Source organism: Ostrea edulis, chromosome 4, assembly GCF_947568905.1.
Source record: "Ostrea edulis chromosome 4, xbOstEdul1.1, whole genome shotgun sequence".
NCBI classification, from domain to species: Eukaryota; Metazoa; Mollusca; class Bivalvia; order Ostreida; family Ostreidae; genus Ostrea; species Ostrea edulis.
In genome coordinates, this window is record NC_079167.1 from 15,137,249 (window position 1) to 15,163,984 (window position 26,736).

The 26,736-nt window shown below is 37.3% G+C and overlaps 1 protein-coding gene across 1 annotated transcript in view; it reads left to right on the forward strand.

Annotated features, from left to right (window-relative positions):
* The first annotated feature begins 872 nt into the window (after nucleotides 1-872).
* The window catches only part of LOC125668880 (relaxin receptor 1-like), a 37,827-nt gene continuing 11,963 nt past the window's right edge, over nucleotides 873-26,736 (forward strand). The window contains exons 1-4 of the mRNA XM_056161231.1: nucleotides 873-1,140; nucleotides 16,016-16,246; nucleotides 17,684-17,776; nucleotides 19,707-19,787. Of these exons, the coding sequence (XP_056017206.1) occupies nucleotides 873-1,140; nucleotides 16,016-16,246; nucleotides 17,684-17,776; nucleotides 19,707-19,787 (673 nt within the window). The remainder of the gene's footprint in view (nucleotides 1,141-16,015; nucleotides 16,247-17,683; nucleotides 17,777-19,706; nucleotides 19,788-26,736) is intronic.

The following is a 26,736-nucleotide window of genomic DNA, read 5'->3' on the forward strand; positions in this document are numbered from 1 at the left end:
TAGATCTATCTCTTTCGTTGATATTGATATGTAAAACTATCAATTCTCAGACCTGTATAGGTAGTGGTGTGATTAATGTTAAAGAAGATGTAAGTGATGGCATCTGATGTGCAAGTAGTGGTGTACAGGTGGTGTATAGGTGGTGGTATGTGGTGTATAGGTGGTGTTAATGGAAATGTGAGTGGTAGTACGATGGTGATACATGCAAACTAATAACGGTAGATATATCTCTTTCGTTGTTATTGATATGTAAAACTATCAATTCTCAGACCTGTATAGGTAGTGGTGTGATTGGTGTAGAACAAAAAGGTGTTAAAACACATGTGTTAGCATCTGAGGTGGCATTAGCTGTGTGTAAATGGTGTGTATGGAAATGTGAATGGTGGTACGTGGTGTATAAGTGGTGGTATGTGATGTTAATGAAAATAATGGTTGTGGTATGTGGTGTTAACGAAAGTGTAGGTAGGGTGTGTGTGATGTTAACAAAAGTGTGGATGGTAGTAGTTGGCTGGTTATTTCACGTCTCCCGAGAAATTTTCACCCTTATATACACCACTTGTGGATGAAATACTATGCTTGGTGGTTCTACCCGTAGCATTGATGGCTCTTTAGCCTGCAAACGCCTACCACCATAAGACCTTCCGAAAGACCCGTAAATGCGGTGCATCTGGAGGACCAATCACTACCAATGTTTACGTCTGAGGTTGGCGATGGCAGGAGGATTCGAATTCATGAGCTTCTGGTTAGGAAACAAACACTCTATCATTGAGCAATGCGACTGGTAATTGCGTGGTGGTGGTGGTGGTGGAAACATATAAAGAACCTAAAATCCAGGAATTATTCATTCACTTTTATGCATTCGAGCAGTTAACATGATTGAGTGTTCAGAGTGTCGTGCTTTATTTTCTCACAGAGATGCCATGATGCGTCACAAAAGACTAAAACACGGGGACAGCGATCAGGAAGAGGATATTGACATGAGTGATGTCTCTCCAACACAGAGTGATACTGACAGTGACGCAGAGGAAGAGAATATCGTCTTTCGCCAAATGGCACATAAAGCGCGAAAACATATTGCTGGGGAGTGGCAGAAGAGATACGAGAAATACTTGAACCAAAATATGTCAGAAAAGAAAGCTAGTAAGAAAGCAGACGAAAAGACCAAAGGAGAAACTTACCAACAGTTTAGAAAACTGTATGAGCGGTTCCTTTACGATCAGTATCAGTTGTAAGAAGACACAACGCACGAACAGGTGACGGACGCCATCGATGAATTTGTGTCCGACAATCATGGATTAAAGAAATCCATCAAGATGGCTCTTCGCAAACACAAATATTTACTTGAATGATGAAGACGAGGAGGAGGAAGAAGACTAACCGATGCGACAGAATCACACCACTGTATAACGAGAAACACTGTCTTTAAAAACTGAATTCATTCAAATATTGACCTGCATCTACTTGAAGGAAAAAGCTACATCAAATGACATTTTTCATCTAAAATATGCAATAAATAAAAATTGTAAACCTACAAAAATGTGTTATTTTTTATGACACGGGTATTACGAAGCGAACTCGCATAAGATACTTTACAAGATGGGCACCAGTATGAAGAGACGGGAGTTGGTCATTTGAGTCATCATGGCTCAACGTGAAGGGTTTTATTTTACCCTCCCCAGTGATGGGTCTAAGGAATCCTTTCCAAGCAATACGGGAGCTCAGTTTAAAATCTTATTACCCCAATCTCTGGATTTGACGGACGGGGATTGGGAAGTCGGTTGAACCGAAATGATGTTTCCCAATGCCTTGAAAAACATCACAGTGGAAGAGGCTTATTTCGATATCCTCGTCCCAGAAGAGTACCTTAAACACGTCAAAAATCCGGATATTTTCAAATGGGGACGATTTCGACTGGAAAAAGTCAAGCTGCTTCCTTTGAGGCAGTGTCCCGTACTGGTCGAATGGCCCAATACCCCCTGGACTCAAATCATCGATAGCAAGATGGCTATCGTCCGAATTCACTTCAGACCCGGAGCTTGCGTTCATTCCGCGGCTTTAATCGACGAAATCAACGAAGGACTGGCAGGAAGTATGAAAAAGATATGGAAAACGATGGGTAACCCCAAAGAAGAGAGTTTCATGAAATTAGTTAATTTCGAAAAATACGAGCGTGATACATGCGCGTATGGAGCGCCAAATTAAAATAAACTAAAATAATTGAAGATACATCTGTAGAACACTAGTGAAACTTCATTTCCGAAAGGTGTATTGAAGAGAAAAGTCGAGATACGATAAAGTATCATCGCAGAGTCAGGCGTCAGAAAGGACACGGAATATTTTCCATTCTCCTCCCTATGGTTGTTAGTGCCATAGCCGGATCGCTCCCGTCCAAGGAGGCAAAGGCATGAAAAGAAAAAAGAGGCGTCGTAAAAAGTATAAAAAGCGTGTTTAACAAGCGACAGTCTCCACAAGAGTATCCTAAGGGGTTATTACAGCCTAATACACGAAAGGCGAATTTAACGAAATCTCATAATCCCCATAAGCAATACAAAATAGATAGTTGGGCAAACACAGATCCTGACACACCAGAGGTGCGATCAGGTGCCTAGGAGGAGTAAGCATCCCCTGGCGACCGGTCACACCCGCCTAGACCCCTATATCCTGATCCGGTAAAAGGAGTTATCCATAATCAAAATCAGTGTGCCAAGAACGGTCTAACAATCGGTATGAAATACGTCAGATACCATTTGACTATCCAACGTATGAGAGGTCTGCATAGCTGACATTAGATACTCACCAGTGAAAATGGTTCAGACCATGCATTGTCCTGTCAGAAATCTATTTATTCCCCGAACTAGCCTGAGGAGAAAGCTGGGAATACCCTCAAGACCCAAAGGGAAAAAAAAGTTTTTCATTATCTATATCACCTCGGTATTGGCAACAGAATCATTGAAATGAACAGAAGGTCGTCAAGCAGATGGCTATCCTTGGGGGGGGGGGGGGGGGGGGGGGGGATGTGGAGGAACTAGATCCAACCAACCTCGCAGCATCGAAAAATAACCTCTGGTACATCTTCAGTGAAATGGAGCATTGATCGCTAGATTTCCCCATGTACCCTGTTACAAATGCGGACAGTTAGGCCCCTGTATAAGTGACTGACAGCCACTAGAAATCGAAGTAATGACTTTTGCAATGAGGTCAACGAGGCATCAAAACCCTGGAACCTCTTAAAAAGAAGAGTGAACTTGTGTGATTGCGTTCAAACTATATGACTTGTTTCCATGCAAGGTGAAGATAACGAACAGTGATCAATCTCATAACTCCTACAAGCAATACAAAATAAATAGTTGGGCAAACACGGACCCCATGTGTTCTTATAATGGTTTTAAAAATTGCATGTTCAATAATATGTAAAACATACAAATTGGTTTATCTTTTACTAATTCCGAGAAATTGTTTCTCATTGAATTAAGGCGTCCCCATACAAAAATAATGCATAGCAGTTGCCACCACTCAACTGATCACTTGATAACGCCTATCAATATAACAACATGTAGACATGAATTGTAAGATGTACGTCGTGACGTACTTTTTCGTTGTGATCTCATAGGGTGCGAAGTGCACAGATAGTTGTTTTTATATACTATAAAACTGTTCTGCTATATCCATACTAGAGTTTAGGTCCAAAGTACTTTTAGAGTAAAATGAATTATATTTAAATATATAGCATTGAAATGTTAACAATCATGTATGCTGTATGCCCGAGAGGGCCCTAATGTGGAAATAAATCATATTCTATTCATATTCTATTCCATAGCGTAAAACTTTATGGGATCCGGGTTAGAATAAGTCCTCACTTCCCCTTGCTTGTCGTCAGAGGCGACTAAATGGGGGGATCTTTCGGATGAGATCGCAAAAACCGAGGTCCCGTGTCACGGTAGGTGTGGCACGATAAAGATCCCTCCCTGCTCAAAGGCCGTAAGCGCCGAGCATAGGCCTAAAATTTGTAGTCCTTCACGGGCAGTAATGGCGTCTCCTGCAGAAAGATCTGACTCAAACCACACAATATAGTGAACATATGCATAAACTCTTTGCATGTTTTATAGAACTACCGAATAGCTGAACTCATTGTTTACAAAACAAAGGCAAAGCGATTTTCAGAAAATACCCCCATTTCCGAGAAGTCAAAGCGAAACCTGACCCGATCTATTTTCTGTCAGACGAGGTCAGTAAATTATGTGCGTGTAAATTTGTTCATTGAATAAATGTGTAAACTTTCAATTGTTCATTGAATAAATGTTTAAACTTTCAACCATTGTTCTTTAATTCTTTTTATTTGAAAATTTAACATAAAGGAATACACAAGGAATACAAAACGTTCACACGCTATCCCCCCACCTCGCCTGCTGCACATCGCCAGCTCTCCCCACCTGCCCAGCTTGACCGCGCCAACCCCGCTTGACCGCGACAGGTGGCCCCGGCCAACTGCTTGACCCCTCTATAAAACCCCGCACTCCAAACTACACTCAAAACTGCACTCAGTTGAACCGCCTATCGGCCCACACTCAAAACTGCACTCAGTTGAACCGCCTATCGAGGGGCGTTATACTACTAAAGTGGATCAACTTATGAAACAAAAGATTAGCAATCTAAAACGTCAGATAATCATCGGTCATACTTAACTGATCAAATAGTTTAATTATTGTCTGATGAACTGATAGACTATTCTGCCAAATAGTTTAATTATTGTCTGATGAACTGATAGACTATCCTGCCATGAAGTGCGAGTACGAAGCGTAGCAAAAGAGGATTGACACGCAGTCTTGTAAACTAGTACACAAAATAGCATGTAAAATTGTGTGTGTGTGTGAGAGAGAGAGAGGGGAGGGGAGGGAGCGGAGTTCATATATAACAACCACAAAACACGTAATCTACGTTTGACTAATGACTATAAACTGTACTATGGTGGGATCAACACTGCGACGGAGTCTAAATTGTTATTATTTCTTCCACCCCAAATAGCCCTCACCACGATCCCTAATGTGCCCCCCCCCCCCCTCCCCTCTGGGGCCCTGATTTTTACAAATTAGAATCTGAACCATGTGTCAGAAAACTATCATGTGAATTTAAACTTTTCTGGTCCAGTGGTTATTGAGAAGATTTTTAGAGATTTCCCCTATATACATCACAGGTACTCGACGTTTTAAATATCTATAATAAAAAAAATTGTCTTCCTCTAAACATAATATTCACAAGGTATATCACGCCGCCATCTTTGTTTTCCTTTTTACCAGTATGTATACCTGTGGTGGGATCAGGTGCCTAGGAGGAGTAAACATCCCATGCTGACCGCTCACAGCCGCCGTGAGCCGTATATCTTGACCAGGTAAATGGAGTTATCCGTAGTCAAAATCAGTGTGCCAAGAACGGCCTAAAAATCGGTCAGACAACATAGGTTGTATTGGCTAACAAGCTGATGATGCAGAGGTTTCAACAGTCGCGTTTAAAGTAAGTAATTCGCACATTCTATGGTCGTTATAACGATTTAGTTTGTCAATACAACCTATCATTTGGTCAAATGCTGTCTGATGTCTTTCATGCCGATTATTAGGCCATTTTTGGCACACTCATTTTGACTACGGACAACTCCGTTTACCTGATCAAGATATAGGGCTCACGGCGGGTGTGACCGGTCGACAGGGGATGCTTACTCTTCCTAGATAGCTCATCCCATCTCTGGTATGTCCAGGTTTCCGTGTTTGCCTAACTCTCTGTTTCGTATTGCTTATGGGAGTTTTGAGATTGATCACTGTTCGTTATCTTCGCCTTCCATGCACCTCCTCAATAACCATACGAACACTCTGTAAAACAAGATGGTCCTCATTTGAAAATTGTGGGAGGAGTTCGCCAGACAAATAATGTTGGTACAAATGGATAAAATTTGCAAAATGATATAAAATGATCCATAAAGATGCTACATAGTAAGTTTTAGCTTGATATGTGACAGAGATATGAATTAAGAAACAGAAAACCCCAAATGGACGGACGCACAGACATTCAGACATCCTTGTACCATAATCCATGTACCTAAAGAAGGGCGTATAAAAAAGAAAACTGGCTTAGATCCGCCATTTGGCTTTGAAGCGTGTTTGCCACTGTACTCTCATTTTTTCCTTTTTCAGGGTAGTTTATCAAAAACGGAAGTTTGTTTTAATGAATTTTACGATATTTACTAATCATAATATTCTTATATAGCTTACAGACTTCACCTCACACATGAAACAATATCAGAGGAGGAAGCAGTAACTATGGAGCAAGCGTTTTTGGATTAATTTGCAAAAATTGTTAATTAATAAGTATAGATTTGCAAACGAGCATCGCACGCTCAGCACTATTCGGGCGAATTCACTGTTGCTTAGAGGGTTTAAAGTTTAACACTCCTGAATCTTTGCATATAATAAATAAATCATTATATAAATTCATTGAACCGGAGTCTCTACACTTAGTAAATAAATGAGTATATATAAATTTTAAATTGTACCAATGTTAGCTGCGCAAATTTAGTGAAAATATATCAATATTATTGGGTTTTTTAAAATACAGCGTAATTACTTTGATATTGATAGTAATTATTGTTTTCTTTTAATGTTGCATTCCAAGAGTACATTCTGTACTCTAATTCTCACTAGTCATTCCCTACATGAAATTATCCGAAGTCTGGTTTGGTTTAGTTAGAAGTGCGTGGTTTTTGTTTTCTTGCGTTATTTTGTGGTGTGTATTTTCTCTCCTTTGTTCGGTGGAAATTCGTAAAATGTACCAAAGTAAATGACACAACTCGTAAATACAGAATTTCTTTCAGTGAAAACATTTCAATTTTAATCTTTCATAAATTGAATCTTTAATTTAATCTTACACGGTTTAAAATGAATCACAAAGATCAAACGGTCGCTTGAGATTTATACATCACGAATAATACATGTATCTAGAGGTTAAATCCTTAACTTTATTGATGATAACAATCAAATAACAAAATTGACTCAGAGATGCTAATCTCAAAATGACACAAATCTCAGAGGTACATTAACAGGGTTTTATTGATTTGGTCGATTGCTCGCCTATATCAATAATGAAAATGATGAATTGTAACTGCTTTAATGAGCTCAAACACACTTCATACTCGTCATCAGCGACACCGACATTGCAGAGAATGGATGTTACTATGTTGGGAGGGAAATACGTAATCTTACTTTTGTTCAACATTAATATGTTCTCAAGAGGTATGAATTTCTCACCTATTTCATTCTTTCATATATGAATTAGATTGTCTAAGTTTATCAAAATAATCGTATCAGTGAAACCTCTTTAGTAAAAAGGAGTGATATTTCACTGTAATTGACACAATGCTTTCCGATTCTCGTTTTATGTACATGCCATATATCCTTAAATAACATGGCTATGTCGCAGTAACTTCGCGGTTAGCGAACTCGTTTCTGATCCGCGAGGTCCGTGTTCGACCCTCGACTCCGTGTTAAACCCAAAGTTAAAAAGTCCGGAAAACTGTTTGACCTACTTTTATTCCTAATGTAGGCCACGGACAAACGGGCCAATCCAGCTAAAATGCAAACTGAACTCGTATTCTTCCGAGAGGAAGCTTATGACCAAATTTCAGGGCAATATCTGTATCTGTAACGAAAAAAAGTCCAGGACACTGTTTAACTTACTTATACCTCTAACGTAGGTTAAGGTGACCATTCCAGCAGAAATGCAAACTCGCTCTTACGCTTCTTGAGGGAGAAATTGTGACCGAATTTCAAAGTCGTATATGAATCCGTTACGATAAAAAGTCTGGAAAACATGACCTCGGACGGACAAACAGCTAGCCAAACAGACACACGGACAGCGTCTAGTGACGGGCTTATGAAAATATACCATTTAGTTTATGAAAAGGCATCCAATGTATCAAAAATATATTAAATGAGCGTGGACTCTCATATTTGTAGACAACAGAATTTCTAAATATTTCAATTTTCATAAAACATGAAGTTAAAAGAATAGAACAGTACGTCCACAGTTTGTTTACACATTAATTTATTAGAGTAGAAAACAAAACGTCACAAGGTTACAAACTAAGCAAAGGTTCTAGAGCACTAGTACAGGGGAGGCGACGTAATTAAACAAAGTCATGAAGCACAAGGATGGTTACGTATTAAACAAAGTTCTTATTGGTCGTATAGTGCGGAAAATCAATCTTGAGTCGCCTAATATACATGTATATACCCGGTCAATGGATACTGTTCATAACCATACCCCCCGCAACAAGTTGTGGGGGGGGGGGGTTATACTGGAATCGGGTTGTCCGTCTGTCTGTCCGTCCATCCGTCCGTCTGTAGACGCAATGGTTTCCGGCCTCTAAAGCATTATCCTTTCCACCTACAGTCACCATATCATATATATGGACTACCCATGGGATGAAGATGTTCCCTATCGATTTTGGGGTCAAAAGGTCAAAGGTCAAGCACACTGGACATCGAAGTAGCAATATGGTTTCCGGGCTCTAAAGCGTTATCCTTTCCACCTACAGTCACCATATCATACATATGGACTACCCATGGGATGAAGATGTTCCCTATCGATTTTGGGGTCAAAGGTCAAAGGTCAAGCGCACTGGACATTGAAGTAGCAATATGGTTTCCGGGCTCTAAAGCGTTATCCTTTCTACCTACAGCCACCATATCAAACATATGGACTACCCATGGGATGAAGATGTTCCCTATCGATTTTGGGGTCCAAAGGTCAAGCGCACTGGACATTGAAGTAGCAATATGGTTTCCGGGCTCTAAAGCGTTATCCTTTCCACCTACAGCCACCATATCATACATATGGACTACCCATGGGATGAAGATGTTCCCTATCGATTTTGGGGTCAAAAGGTCAAAGGTCATACGCACTGGACATCGAAGTAGCAATATGGTTCGGTTTGTCATGCCATTTGTTTTTTACACTCAGAAAAGAGGTAGTTTATACCTATTACCAACACCCTTTGGGAGATTGGGGTAAGCGGGGGGTATTCTTAGTGAGCATTGCTCACAGTACCTCTTGTTTTTTGCTGAGATACGGCCCTTGGGCTTTGAAAAATAGTGTGAATTATCAGTTTTTCGGACTTACTTTTGTTATGCTTGCAGATATTCATTTGATAGTTGGTACATTTTTAGTTTGCCTTTACAGAATTGATAAGAACTAGTGGAGTCACATCCACACCAGCTTAAGGTTTACATCGAAGTTTTTTTTATTTATGTAGATAAGAGTACTACACTCATTAAAGCTTCTAGCATAGTAATACAACAATGTAGCTAAATAATTCATGATCACATATATTTAACAGTTATTGACTTGATTAAAGACCTAAACCTAATTATGAATTTGTCTTTTTTCTTGGTGTAGTTTTTGTACCCGAATAGTAGTTGATTTCCAACCATTCCTATCCAGGTTCCCCACTTTTCCCCTTTACCTAACCTACATAATGAACTTCGCATATTGTTGCGATCCAGTAATTTTTGCGACCGGTAGGGAACTATGTATTGCCATGCAATACTCTCAAAATGTTTCTTATGTCAGTTTTGAAGTTGTACAGTACAATGTATTTGTATTATTCATGTTCTTATAAAACTCGTAGAAGTAGAGTATGATATATGTAAATAATAGGTGTGGGGTTTTTATGTACCATATGAACTTGAGGTAAGCTTTGCAACAACAGGGAGATAACTCTTGATATACCTCTGTGCACTTCACACTTTATGATGTCACAATGAAAACGTTCGTCAAGACGTACAGGATCATGGGGAAATAACTTTAAAAATATTTACTCGTTATCTACTACCGCTGTCAAGTGTTGAATAAGCGGTGTAAGTGTATTAAATCTACCTGAAATTGTTTCCCAAATGATCAATTGATTTTCTTTGATATTATAAAAGTCTACAATTTTTTATATATAGTATGCGTTATTGTAATTTCGGTTTTATATGGTGACCTTGAAATCGCCCCTAATGGGCATCGGCATTTGGAATACACGGAGAAGTTGCTTATAAACAACGACTCGGCGCAGGTATAAGATGATCGTTTGCTGATATTTTTTGTGAAACCATAAAATGTAGCATGTAATCTCTGCGAATGTTGCTGGGAAGTAGGATTTATTTTGGTGTTCAGAGATTTATCAATGCTGTTTTTACTATCAGTAAACGGTACCTTTCCCCTCTTAAAAAAGACCTGAAGTTTCCCCCTTTTGGAGATGGAAAATGTCCCTATTAACACAACATTAAAAAATGTTTATTTCTGACACGTCGTAGTTTTTCCATTTTTCTCCAATTGTGGTTTTATTGTATATCCCGATTTACCGTCTTCGTCATTAAAACGCAGAAGGATAATTCGTACCTCCAAGTAGGACCCGAAAGAAGTTCTTATATCTCGCAATGATAAATACAAATAAAACTCATATCTGTTAGAAAAGGGTGAATATGCCTACTTTCTACATGACTTTGTCATTGTCGAAGCACTAATCTTTCTGCAGGTAGACAGCAGGGTTTTCACATCCTTTTCATTGAACAGGCCTATAAAGGATTTGAGGAGGGGGGGGGGGTTGCCCCCCCCCCCCCCCCCCCCCCAGAAAATTTTGAAAATAAGGACGCAAAATCCTGCATTCTGACGCATTCTGAGGGTAAATTTATTGTTAAAAATATGTGAAATTATATATCTTTTTTTTCAGGTATTTCAGCAAAGTGCATAAAATATGACATTCAGTCGTCAGCATTCAAATTCAGATCTATAACAAAAAGTTTGTTTTCAAATAAAAATGAATCATGATCAATTAAGTCCCAGAAAATTTTGAAAATCAGGAACGCAAAATCCTGTATTCTGGCGGCATATTTAGAAACACATGACAGTCTTCAAAAAATCTGCAATCAATCATGCTACAGGTAAACAGTAAACTTAATTGAACGAATAACCATGCAAAATAAGTGGGAATTAATTTTATTTTTAACCTTTAGATCGCTTCGTTTGCTTGCTTTGGATTTGAAAATAGTCTTTAACTGTTTTTTTCATCACCAGTTCTTCACGTTCATCTTTTAAGTTTTTTATCAGTGTTGTGGGTCAGCGTGGTACATTTGGGAAGATTCCCGTTCATTCAAAACGCAACATCGACTCGGAATTTACAGCCAATGAAAATCCTTTATAGATTATACACGATATTCGCAACCAATGAAAATCCGCGATACGTACCGCTTTCAACAACGAGGAAGTGATATGCACCGTCTATATTTAACTAGTAAACACAGTCTATTTTTAACTAATAAGTACTGGTTATTTCGATGAGAATAATAATTAACTTCAAGTTAAAAAAAAAAGATGCAATAATTTTTTTTTCAAACACGATTTGAACCGGCAACTTAGTTGTTTGAGGCGGTCAATTCGACCGGCGGCCGGTTCCTAACGAAAACACAGACATGATCCAATTTACATTCTTTTATGGATCCTTTTATTAGATATTTCCATCTTTCTGTGTTCTTCTTATGTACATTGCTATTATCATTATCATTCAATATTCCTTTTCCTGACGGAGTGCTCTTTCGTTTCAATGTAAAACATATACGGTACCAATTTTGATGCACCAGATGCGCATTTTGACAAATAATGTTTCTTCAGTGATGCTCAAGCCGAAATTTTGGAAATTCGAAACAACAATAAACTTGTAATGCTTACAAGTGAATACACTTCGTCATTATATAGAACCGAAAATATATGCTTTGCTGGGACCATAACAATAATGAGAATTTGTTCCAAACCTGTTGATTAATGGCTCTACGTGTACAAAGGTTACTCGTGGTCACCATTATAGTGTAATGATCATATAAGGGTTCCCTCTGGTCACCTATTGATGTAATGGTCATATATGGGTTACCTCGGGTCACTTATTGATGTAATGGTCATATAAGGGTTACCTTGAGTCAGTCTTTGGTGTAATGGTCATAAATGGGTCACCCATGGTAGCAATGGTTATATAAGGGTTACATATACCTCTGGTCACCCATAGGTGTAAATCCATATAAGGGTTCCCTCTGGTCACCCATCGATCTAGTTTGCCAATACAACTTATCATTGGGTCAAATGCTGTCTGACGTGTTTTATGCCGATTGTTAGGTCATTCTTGACACACTGATTTTAACTACGGATAACTCCGTTTACTTGATCAAGATATAGGGGTTCATGGCGGGTGTGACCGGTAGACAGGGGATGATTACTCTTCCTAAGCACCTGATCCCACCTCTGGTATATCCAGGGGTCCGTGTTTGTCCAACTGTCTGTTTTGTATTGCTTATAGGAGTTATGAGATTGATCACTGCTCGTTATCTTCGCCTTTCATAAGGATTCCCTTTGGTCACCCATTGATGTAATGGTTATAAAAGGGTTACTTTTGATCACCATAGATATGAAAGTCATATAAAGGTAACCGTTGATCACCCATAGAAGCAGTGGTTATAAGAGGGTTACATTTGGTCACCCATGTTAGCAATGGTTATACATGTACCTGTGATCACCCATTGGTATAAATGCCATTTAAGGGTTCCCTCTGGTCACCCATTGATGTAATGATCATATACAGGTTCCTTCTGGTCACCCGTCCATGTAATGGTCATTTAAGGGTTACATCTGGTCACCTATTGATGTAATGGTCATACGAGGGTTCCCTCTGGTCACCTATTGATGTAATGGTCATATACGTGTTATCTCAGGTCACCCATTGATGTAAATGTCAATTAAAGGTTACTTCTGGCCATTTATTAATGTAATGGTTATAAAATTTAGAAATTCATTTCAAAATTAAGGATTATCTCCCTCATGCATAGCTCTTATCCTTAGACGAATTTGGCTCCGCTTTTTTGGCACGCTGTTTTTTGGCTATATTTAGCTCTAAAACTTCATGGTTATTTCGGATTTCAAACATTTCGGTTGAGCGTCGCTGAAGAGACATTATTTGTCGAAATGCATTTAATACTTTAGGCAAATAATTGCAATATCTGGTTAAACTTTTCTTTCACATAGAAAAGTGGATAAGTTCTTAATATTGTATTTCCAAACTTATTGTACATGTAATTGAATTCCCACAGCTTACATGTAAAATTAGTGAAATGTACTTCAAGTTACTGTAGTGGGACTTTATTTGTAGGCGGTTATCTCATGGACATGCATGCAGCAGATTTGTGTCCAGGTTTTCGCAGATACTTGATGCCCTTGACCGTATTTATGATGATCGCAAGGAACTAGAGGTGTTTGGGCTTAGATGTGCAATGTTGAGAAAGGATGTAGTTGTCATGATATATTTGTTGTGTGATGCACTTCAGGTTGTGAATGGATGAGTACTTTTATTTAAAATGAAAACCTAAACTTCACTGACTGCTGCTGTCAACAAATTGCATATATTGATAGATGAGTTAGCTGATAGAGGCAACAACATTCATGATGCTTTTATACAAATCATTGACAGGACATGTTTACAAAGAAGAATACGTAACAATCAACTGGATATTGATTACAGCCTAGAGAGTTTTTTAAAGGGAGATTGGCATACCATTTATTTACAAACTAATAGGTGAGATTGAAGATGCTTTTAATGTTTCATCTGTTTCGAAGGGTTTGGGACTCTGGATCCTAGAAATTTGCCAGATCAAATTGTAGAGTTGGTAGATCATGAAAAGGTGAATATTTACATGTAGTTATTGTGACCATTCATTGCTGAACAATTAAAAAAAAATTTGCATATATAAGGTTGATATAAGGAAACTGGCTGAATTTTATGGTTCCCCCAGGAAGACGAATTTCAGGGTCACATGTAGACTTTCAAGTGATCTACAGTCTTGATCAATTGTTATCATATTTCGTTTTAAAACTTTTGTTACGCTTTTCTTATTCCATGAAATAATTGTTAACATTATCACTTCCTTCTCTTGATCCCTCCAACTCCATTATGAAAGGAGAATAGTGAGATATTAAAAATTATTTTGACTAAAGTGTTTATAATGTTGATGATTTGTAAGATCATATCTTGCATTGATATTCATTTTAGACCCTACAAACTTGCTGTAGAATATCAACATTTTGAGCCTTCACAATTGTTTTTGCCTTTTATATTTCTTGTTCCACTCAACGTATGAGGAGACTGGGGAAAAGAATGGACACAGCAGCATTTTACTCATTGAACAAGAGGGGTGGTTTAGATCAACTATATCCAAATGTAGTGAAACTTATCAATTTTGAACTACTTATACCATGCTTATACCATGCCCAACCGCTTCGGTGGAGAAAGGATTTAGCCTAATGAATTCACTTTGCACATATCTAACAGACTATTCCAGAATTCTCTTGATTCTCTCATGAGAATATGTGAAGAAGGAGAAAAGAATTTGTCAAATGAAGATCTAAGTCAACTTGTTGAATTGTTGCAAAGCATAAAAATTGACTTGTAAACTTGGAAAAGAAAATTAAACAACAGTACTGATCTGGTTTTTGCTTAGTTTTGTTATTTCATATTTTTCTAAATAATCATAAATTTTCCGGGGGAGGAGGATGCCGGACCTTCTGACTCTCAATTTCCCCCTTTTATAAAAAAAAAGGGTAGTAAAATGAAAAAGCTAGATAAATCCCCGGTGTGCTATAATCGATCACTGTGAATAGTATCCTCAAATTTAACAAACCCCGTGGGGATCCGGATTGTCTTCTTAACCCCCCCCCCCCCCTTTGAAGTCGTTTCGGCAATCAATATATCGTTTGAATTACACTCCCTGCAAGTAGTCTAAGTATTACATCAATACAAGGGAAGAGAGTCGCCATCTTGGAAAAGATACGCCCACTCAGTTCAACATCCGTTTCTGTACTGTAAACTAGCAATTTATTGGATTATCGTGGCAAAATTTGCTGCAGTGATGATTTTCCTAAATGATGATATACCTGTCGCCTACATGAAAATTACAACATAAATCTATCTATACTTTTGATGTTACTACGATTTTTAACCGAACATGGGTCTGTTAAGAATGAAGAGGACATTTTGAACATTTTTCCTGATTTGAATATTCAAAATTTTTGGCACTTTCCCTACAGGCAGCTGTTGCGATATTGTAACTTCCGGGTTTTTTTTTAAAGATAAATTATCAATATTGAAAATGATTGACGTTTATTCGGGAATGCGTTTCTTTTCTCATCATAATATCACTGGAACATTTAACCTTTAGCCATCAATGATTTAACTAATACGTGTCTTATTACTTTCAAAAAGATGTAATAGCTACGAACTAATGCCTTTATAGTTAGGTTTGCTATGCAAGTGAGGAAATTACTTTTCAAGATCTTGTATTTTCTATTGATATACCGTTGCTATGGAATCCGAGCAAATCAACTTAGATGTGTTTAGGCATGATTTTTGTCGCGAATTTATCAATTAATAAAACAGAATTTTCTTGTTGCATACTGGTTCAATTGCATGGATATTTAAGATATCTGAATGCTTGATTCATAAGAATAAGGATAATATATGGCGTAATAAGTAAAGTCTACAAAGTTACAATTAGTGTTAAAAAATCGGGAAAATTTCATAATCGATAATCGGTCATAATTGGAACAACTGCTTCGATCAATGATCGATATAATCGGTATTTACATGTAGTTAATAATGTTTATTATTTTGGAGTTATTTCTATTTAGTTTTATGAATATGTGCAGCATACACACTAGCTGGTGTCACTGAATTCCCAATTTTCAATGTGGAGTCCACTCTGACTCTCCCCCGCACATGTCTCGATATAAAAGCGGGAGTAACAGTCAGATGAATCTCGGATTAGATATTAATTAGTGTACAAGCGACAACCAATTATGAAAAATAGAATCGAAGAGCCAAAAACCATCGACGACAATCGTTTCATCAATAGTTACAATAAAAAGTATTGATCTAATCACTATTGTTTACCAGGAAAGGAATGCAAAGATACGCCCAAGGGTGAGGAGTATAGAGGAACACTAAACGTCACCAAAGATGGTATTCCCTGCCAGCGATGGGAACGTGATTATCCGCATATTCACAACTGGAGCACACTCGAAGAAAACTACTGTCGGAATCCAGACGGCGAAACCGCTCCGTGGTGCTACACTATGAATCCTGATGTGCGCTGGCAGACATGTGACGTCACATTTTGTTTTAATTGTAAGTTTTCATATTTACGTTGTTATTATTTCATACTTATTCTTTTTATACGCTCGCCATAGACGAGCGCTATATAGTATTCTAGTATGCCATTTGTCCGTTTGCGCATATGTCCGTCTGTCACGGATAGCTGAGCTAATGGCGGTTTACGTGGAGACAACCCAAGGTGAACAAGAATTTTGTAACACTTTAAACATTTAATGGAATTAATAATCAAGATACAAATACAAATATAAAATGCTGATTGTTATGGTTTGTCACTACTGTTTGTCCTCCACACGCTCCGTCCCTGCTACATGATGTGTTATACGAAGAAATGGTTCCATTGCACACACATACACGCACGCACACACGCGTGCGCGTCTTACGGGCCCACAAGTAGGACACAACCCATAATCGAGCTCCTCGGGATAGCAGGATAATAGGAAATCAGAGGAAGGAATACACAGGCGGACAGGACCTATTCCAACACACACCAACAAGACGTTATACAACATGAAACAAGCACCGAGGCTTTACACGTACATATGGTTTTGCTAATACTCATTATCACATTTTAGATAATGATACTGTTTTGGTAAGACACGAAATATCTGTTCTCTTTGGGTTGTATCCACGTAAACCGCCATTAGTTCAGCTATCCGTGACACCGTCTTTGTGCCAGCCCGTCTGTCAGCACGTTGTTAGTCAGATAAGAAGAGTGCAATTTTTGCCCATAATTGCATCCACTTCTCAGAATTTTAAAGATATACACATGCACTATCTGCATGCATCATATCTAATTCATACTCTACGTTGAATGATAGTCAAGTTATTGTTTTAAAAAAAAACCCAGATGTGAAATAGGTTATATACTGTGGTTTTATCAATATTTTTGAAATACTAATTTTCGTGATACACGTATACAGACTCTGAAATCAAGCCATTAACGTGTTAAGATGGCAGTTTACATAATTTAGTTGTGTGCTTCAGTGGCTTGTCACTTTAATTACACGGAATAGTTGTAGAAAGGGTGTCCATTGGGTGCAATTTATGTGAATTTGAGAAAGAAATTAAAATCAGATACAGTTTAGGGAGATGTCGGGTTTTTTCCCCAAAGTATGAGAAAAAAAAATCATTGGCAAATAATTTTCACATCACCGTCGTTCCTATCTGTAAGACCAAAGGTAAGAATAAAAATACCAAACCTCATCTCATCTTTTTGGCATGACTTCAAACCATAATGACGTGGCGGAAGAGGTCAGACATAGAAACACCGTAAATGAGGAACCATACACTCCTATAAAAACTTATTCGTAACATTTTCGCGTTAGTTTTATAAAAAGAAATCATTTGTTAATAGAATATTTAGCAGAAATTATCAGTGTATTGCAATGCAAATGCACCTTTTGGCTCTAAACTAAAAATTCGACTGACTATGATATGTATTCGTTTCAGCATCATTGAGATGTGATGGTGAAATGGAACCATGCAGCCTTGAACAAATAAATGATTTAGAAATACAATGGTCATCCTATCAATCCAGCGAAGGTAAATATCTTCTCTACATACAAGCACGTATGCACATGAATCGCTTATTCCTTTTCGGTAAAGTAGACCATTCACACTCATTTCACAGAAAAAAGGTGAAGCTATCGAACAGTGATTAATCTTACAAATCTTCGAAACAATACATAATCGAGAACAAACATAGACCCATTGGAACACTAGAGGTGGTATTAGGTGCCTAGGTGGACTAAAAATCCCCAGTTGCCCAGTCACAACCGCGGCGAGCCCTTTATCTTCATCGTGTAAATGGTTGGTTGGTTGTATATTGTTTAACCAATATGTATGTATGTATGTATGTATGTATGTATGTTGTTGCAATGGACATAGAATGCATGTGTTTCAAACAGTAAAACCCTGTGCAGTATTTCATTTTAATATTGCGGCCAGAGTTTTATTATTTTGCCCCACATATTAACTTACTTCCAGGACTGATTTGCAAGGAAATATCATTGATATACAATGTACAATGTGATAGGTTTCGAATTATATATTCAACAATGTGTATGAAATAATTTCAGCGGGGTGTTACAGTAACACCGATTTATAAAACTGTGATATATCAAGACTGAATTTCGCATAGTTCACTATCAGTGTTGCTTTGTACATTATTGGTGCTGGATTTTATTTTGCACTTAAAATGCGGAATTGCAATGCATCAAATCAATATACCAACTAAAATATTTGTTCACAAATAATGAATCAAATTTTACTACAATTCAAAATTATTTGTATAATAAAACCATTGCAGGTCCATATTTTGTGCATCACCTTGTCTCGCCTTCCGATAATACAACAATATTACCTAGTTTGAAATTACCTCGCCTACGTTTTGTGTCAACCGGAAGTTGCATACAACTAGAGTATAAGAGCGAGGGTATTCAACTGAAATTATCAACCGCCGCACAAACATTGACACTTCTTACAGAGAGCAGTGTATGGAAGTCCGTTAAGGTCAACATAAGACGAGAACCACAGAATCTCAACTATGAGGTATGGTAAAATACAAAGATTATAAAGAAATTTGTTTTTTTGTCATGGCGCCATCTTCACAAGCCAAGGATTCTTGATTCGTCACCTCGCACTAACACTTGATATCAGTCACCATTCAAAAGATGGGTTCGAGACGGAGGATGACACAATACGCTAAAATTAAATCAGCCAATGATATTCCTTGTTTCAGATGTCAGTTTGGTTAAGAACATATTCAACAAAGTAAAAAAAAAAAAGCATCTGTTGATGAAACTATAATGTAAAACTTATACGGTACCAATTTTGATGCACCAGATGCGCATTTCGACAAACAATGTCTCTTCAGTGATGCTCAACAATGAAGTTTTAGAGCAATTATAGGGAAAAACAGTGTGCCAAAAAAAGTAGAGTCAAATTCGTCTAAGGATAAGAGCTATGCGTGAGGGAGATAATCCTTAATTTTGCAATGATTGATTGCTTGTATCTTGCTTAACGTCTCACTCGAGAATTTTTCACTCATATGGAGACATCACCAAGACCGGTGAAGGGTTTCAAATTTAGGCCTATGCTCGGCGCTTACGGCCATTGAGCAGGAAGGGGTCTTTATCGTGCCACACCTGCTGTGACACGGGACCTCGGTTTTTGCGGTCTCATCCAAAGGAACCCCCTCCCCCCCATTTAGTCGCCTCTTACGACAAGCAAGGGGATACTGAGGATCTATTCTAATCTGGATCCTCACGGGAAATTTTGCAATGAATTTCTAAATTTTATAACAGCAATTAAATACAAGTGAAAATCATCTAAACTTAGTCTAATTGTATCTTTAAAGAAAATGAATTTCCAAATATCTGTTTACTGCTAACTGGCCACAAATTCTACACCATGTTGCAGTCGCTCTGTGTGTTTAGTTTCGTTTTAAGCTGATTATAAAAACCGTTTTCAGGTTGGGTCCACACTACAGGCTGCAACATCAGTCGCATGCTCCGTCTCCAACCCATGTTTTTAATGGTGACTGATGTCAAGGGTTAGTGCGAGGTTACCAATCAATGACCCTTGACTTATGAATATGTCATGACGCATGTAACATTAAGTCTCTTATATTCAATTCAGGTGCTAATAACTCCTGTATCATACATCTCAAGTTCATTTGATGTAGCAGTGAAATTCACAAGTGTCCTAGACAAATTTTGCGAAGGTAAGACTTTCAAATCTGAGAAAAGTTCTTGTCAAAATGTGTTTATCGATAAACATACATTTTTAAAACTATGTAATTTATATTACGTATTTGTTATTTTGCTAACGTCTATATACTTTACCTTTATAATGCAGGGTGTTTTTCCTGTCTCACTGACGGATTGTGCATAGATAGCTCAAAATTTTGCGACTTGAAAAAAGATTGTCCCGATCTTTCCGACGAGAAAAACTGTGGTAAGAGTAACTCTTGTACTAGTGTTTTTTCAACTCTTGCAAATACACTAAAACATTCAAACGACTTCGTTTGCTAAATATGTATATGCCTATTTTTGTCATAGCCTAGTACCCGAGGCCTTCCGAGTGTAAGGTCTCGGGTTCTAGGCTAATTTTTGTCATTGATACAGTTTTATACCCACACTTAAAAAAAAAATTCGGATGCATTGCTGTTATCTATGAGTGAGGGCCAATACGTGTCAATTCTTAAGACTACTTCTTCTGTTAAGGATGTAAGATTCAAATTGTGTGATGAGGTGACTTTGTTTAGCCTTTAAACAGACAATAAAGTTTGGAATGCTGCAAATTACCTATATTTTCCGGATGAACGACCAAGTTAAGTTTTGAAGGCAGGTTAAATCTTCATAAATGATTACATATCCTAAAATAATGAAACTTGCAGGAATTACATCCGTATTTTATATCTAATAAAGGATATATTCTATTACACAGAGTTTACAGATAACAACAGAGAATGCATTACTACTGAAAACGGAATATATTATACTGGAACAACTGCACAAACTTATAACGGCCTAACCTGCCAGCGCTGGGACCAACAGAAGCCTCACGCCCACCTATTCCACTTTTTCATGGGACGCAATGCCTCTGAACACAAGAATTACTGTCGAAACCCTAATGGTGAATTTTGGCCTTGGTGCTTTACTGTGGATACGAACGTACCATTTCACTACTGCTATATTCCTTTATGTCGTGAGTTTGTTTATACTTTTGCCATTTTAGAAATATCTCGCTCATATTGTAATGGCACAACCTATGGTCGCAGGGGTATAAAACGTCATGCACAGAAACTCAGTTTTTACCACTTGTGTCCCGCCACCCGGGACTTAAAACGCTCTATCGATTGGCATAATGTGTTTGTTTGGTGAAAACGTATCATGTGGATTGTAAAATAAGACAATTTCTTTTGACGGTGTTGTAACAAAAAAGAAGGAATTGCATTGAAAAATGACGGTTCTATATATTGCATTATCATTATTTCTTCTGACATATTTTTCAATAATCACCGTAGTGTGTCCTAGGGACTTCACCCACCATTGTAGTACTTCATATGGTACTTCATACATTAGTGTAGTACTAGTATTTCCTTTTGGACTTTCTTTTGTTCATGTTCACATCTCCTTTAACCATTTTCATATCTCCTTTAACGATTCCCTCATACTATTTCACGAGCAAATATAAGTCGTGGATGCGCACCTCGATCGCAGTGTCACCTAAGTTCACATTAATTGCCAGAACCTGCCGAAGCTGAAAGTGAATTTCCAGACATGAATTATGAAGGACTGCTCCGAGATTCGGTGAAGGCGTCAGTCCAAATATTCAGCCGAGTCAAATCTCAACCGAGATTAGCATGTCATGGCCTGAGTTCATTAATGTAGGATGTGCCTCGATATGAGTATAATGATATAACTGGGCCATTAAAATTGTATTTATTACGTCTTTTCTTCACAGCACAAACTATCTAAATTATTGAAAAGATGATAAAGGTTACAGATATAGGTGTTTATCGTTTTTGGTTCCTGCCCAACAGGGGGAATTACTTTTCAATATCTCGTATTTTCTATCATTATACTGTTGCTTAGGAATCCGAACAAGTCACATTGAATGTATTTACACATGGTTTTAGTCCTTGCGTAAATACATGAAATGATATACCAATATTATGCTTGTACACTGGTTCAGTTACATGGATATTTATGAATTTTTTTTTTATTAATAAGAATGAGGATATAATATAATGACGTAATAAGTAAATCTTTTAAGTACTAAAAATGTATTGATCTAATCAATATTGTTTACCAGCAAAGGAATGCAAAGATACGCCCGAGGGTAAGGAATATAGAGGAACACTAAACGTCACCAAAGATGGCATTCCCTGCCAGCGATGGGAACGTGACTATCCGCATGCTCACGTCTATAACACACGTGAAGAAAACTACTGTCGGAATCCTGACGGAGAGCCCGCTCCGTGGTGCTACACTATGAATCCTGATGTGCGCTGGCAGACATGTGACGTCCCATTTTGTTTTAACTGCAAGTCCTTATTATTTCATACTATTTTTTCTATATGTTCGTCATGATGGGGTACAATATAGTATTAAAGTATGGCGCAGTGCGACTGTACATTTGTCCGTTTGCGTGTATGTCCGTCCCTCTGTGTCAGCCCGTCTTCAAAGAGTACAATTTTTACCCACAAAGGCATCCAATTCTCAGAATTTTAAAGATGCACATTTCCACCATCTGCATACATCGTGTCTAGTTCATGCTATAATTATGATAGTCATGCTATCGTTAAGACCCACGAGTTTCTAGTTAGTCTACAGATGAATAACCGTATTTGTTCCCTACATAAAAAAAGGAAAAATCACAATTTAACCAAAGTATCTTCAAAATCGATAAAAACTATTTTCTAATCCTTTCAAAGTGACCCATATAATCTACTAGTACATAGTGTAGTTAAGTTGTATTCGTATCGATGGTTCATGCCACGATGAGGAAACTTGAGATCTGTATCATAGAGATTGGAAAGATTTTACAAAAATGAGCAATTACACGTGGCACCCAGCTTAAATAGGTATGGTACTCTTTTCTGGCCCTGTCGGAGTTTTAATCGACTGTGTCCATGTAAAGTATCTACATATGTATATACAGCGGTTTAACAATATTTATGGAATGCCAATTTTCGTGGCTTTCTGATTATTTCAGTCATCATAAAGAGGTAAATGGAAGTGTGCGTAATCGACCTTTGTGTATCGGCGATCATATGACTTGTTAATTTTGAAATATACTTAAAAGTTATTGAGAGTGTATGCACTAGGCATATTTTGTGTGAATTTTAAAAGAAAATTACAATAAGGTCAAGGTTATCGAAACAATGTTGGTCAGTTTCACTCTGATTTCAAGAAAGATAACTTTACTTTCACTAGATGTTGTTTAAGTTTGGACATGTTTTGATTGAGTGCCCCTGTTAGTAGAATTTCACAGAGGATAAGAACAAATCATTGACAAATGATTTTTCACACCACTGTCATCCCTATTTGTAAGATCATTAATAAGAATTAAATTGCAAAACTGTATCTTCTTCATGATACATGATATCAAATCACTATGACGTGGCTTTTTGAAAAAAGGTCGGAAGTGGAAACAGTAAATGAAGGACCCTACACGCCTATGCAAACTGATTCGTAACACAATTTTAATTCACTTTTCCCTAAAAAAAATTTCTTATTGCAACATTTAGAAAATAACAGGTATTCTTATTTTGTGTTAATTTTTTTTCCATAAAAGAATCACGTGTTCACAAAATCTTTTTGCAAAGAAAAAAAAAATCAGAGGGAATTTGTATGCACCTTTTCGCTTTAAGCGAGAAATTTGTACTGAGCATGTGTATATATTTGTTTTAGCATCATTGAGATGTGATGATGGAAGTGAACCATGTAACCTTGAACAAATAAATGATTCAGAAATGCATTGGTCATCCTATCAATCCAACGAAGGTAATATTTTACTATACCTCTGTTAGATCTAGGTAAAATAGATCATTCATGCTCACTTCATGAAACAATTTATACAATGTAGTTTGCAACTACAGTAATTTACTAACGTATTATGATATTGCCATTTATTTGTATTTATTCTGGTGCGTAGTTATATTCATTTATTTCCGATGAGGTTCATGTGTGAAATTTATAATAATCTATGAAGTGAAGACAACGAATAGTGACCATACTTACAAATCCTACAAAAGATACAAACTAAGAGAAGGGAAAACATGGATGCCTGGACACACCAGAGGCGGGACCAGGAGCAAACATTCCCCGCCGACCGACCACACCTGCCGCGAGTCCCACATCCCGATCAGGCAAACCAACATGCAAAGAACGGCCCAACAAATGGGACGAGACAGCACTCGATCGACCTAGCAAAAGCCTGCATCTGCAAATTAGATTATAACTGCAATAGAATTTTACTGACTCCACACGAGACCGCGAAAACCCATGCAACATAAACTTATTAGTCAATAGTCTGGCTTGACCGAAAAGATGATCACATGCAAATATGCCCTTGCACAGTGACACCAACAACACACGCAGGCGACAATGCTACACAAAAATGGGAAGCCGACGATGAAGAAACCGAAGCCACCCAGTTTGTAACGAATCCGTGCGGTCAGATCACCTATATATAAGATTTCTGTATACCAGATCTAATAACTGCGATAATTGTTTATTAATATGATGAAACGTCACAGCTAGCAGAGATGCACGTAAGCTGAGGTTACTGTAGAAATGTATTTAGTAGTTGATACCTTTAAGGACGTTAATCTTGCAAAGACGCTATTTAGCAACTTTAATAGGATCCAATAACCTTTACCTATAGTAACATTTACCTTGCTTCCTTTTTCAAATTATACGACAGCATTACTAAAGTGTTTGGGGGTACTTCTATGTTTTGGACAACAGGTAGTGTCTTTACTCATTTTCTACATATTAAATGGAGTCTCCCCAGGACTATCTTGGTAAATCTTTCTCTGGGATACCATGGGCCCTTGGACTGGACACACATACACACACAGATATATATAGTAAAATTGCACAAAATGTCCATGGTATAGGTAATAAGTAGAAAAAATATATCCAACGATGATTAAGTACACATGATCCACATTTAATTAATTACACTTAGCGCTTTCGCCGTGTAGTTCGGCCGAAACTAGAGCCGTACTACACGGCGAAAGCGCTATGTTTAGTTAATTAAATGTGGATCATGTGTACTTAGTCATCGTTGGATATATATATATATATATATATATATATATATATATATATATATATATAGTGAAACTTCTCCAAACCGGCCCCTCAGAATACCGGTTCTCCCTGAATATCGGCCGATTTTCAAAGTCCCGGCAGAAATCTTAACATTTCCTTACAAAGAAAGTCTTACAAAACCGGCCACCCCTGAAAAACGGACATCGGCCACTTTTTAAAGTAGATTTGTTAACAAACATGTGTAATTTACCCTTAACATACCGGCCACTTTTTGAAGACAAGAAAATCTTGGGCAAAGGTTAATTAAGATCGTCCAGGTGTGCAAATTGACTGACCGACCAGCCAGGTATGAAATTATCCATCGGAAGTGTGAAAAACACTAGTGGCCTCTTTAATTTCTATTGTTTACCTGTGTGGTCAAGGGTGTTAATTGACACTTAGCTAATCCAAGAGACCCCTCCAAATTCTGTACAAAATGTAAAACACAGTTGGGAAATTGTTGAATGAATATCATATCAAACGCCATATTGTTTCACCATACTTTCGTATGGATATAAGCAGTAGTTAATAAAGAACAAACCCATGACTGTTAATGATAATTATTAAAAGATAGATTAATTTTCTTGGTTTCCATAGACTTAAAATTCCAAAGAAATATTCAAATTACAATTTCATATTTACTCCTGTACTTTTTAAAAATGTCAAAACAAAATTGTTAATGACATAAGCGATGAATGTAAACAGAGTTTTTATAGGTAAGAGGAATTCCAATAATAGGCCTCTGTGTTTTCTTTATGTATCCTGTTAAAGATTTTCAGTTTAAAATTAGATGATTTCAGCGAGAATATTTCTTGTAATTCATAATTATCTTTAGGTAAAAGCGGACTAATTTAATCTCCACCGATAATTGATCATAGATCACCAGATCAAGGTGAACAGTACCTTCTTTGTGAATATTGAGATAAAATGGCTATAATTGCTAAATTCTCGGTATACCGGCCATCCCTCTAAACCGGCCGTTTTTTCCGGTCCGAGAGCCGACCGGTTTAGAGAAGTTTCACTGTATATATATATATATATATATATATATATATATATATATATATATATATACATATATATAAGTTTGAATACATTGTGCCATAAAATTGCATCGTAATAAATTGTAAAGTTTTATCATACATTGCATATTTTACAATGAACATTTTTGTAGTATTTCCATATCAACAGTCTTACCTCACGTGACTATTGTCCTGACTGTTATCATATTTCTCAGAGAAGATTTCAGGGAAATACTGGGTTTACTACTGATTAATTTACATAATGTTTTAGATTATCCATTATACAACAAAGCCTTCCTCATGTTTCATATTAGAAGCTTTACTGAACATGGATGTCAATTACAAACTATCAACTCAACTTTATGACAAATAGAATTACTTCAGTTTCTCCATCATCAACTTTCCATATTTTGTAGCAATATTCCAGAATCACCAGCATATGGTGTTTATGTTTCCAAATTTGATTCGATAAGATGGCGCATGTTCTACGAATGATCAAATTGTATGGAGTTATAATGATCATCCACAGCTTGTTGTTAGGTCGAATGCTGGCTGAAGTGTTTCATACTAAATTATTAGGCCGTTCTTTACATACCGATTTTGACTACAGAGTTCCCCGTATACCTTATTAAGAGAAGACTCGCAGCAACTG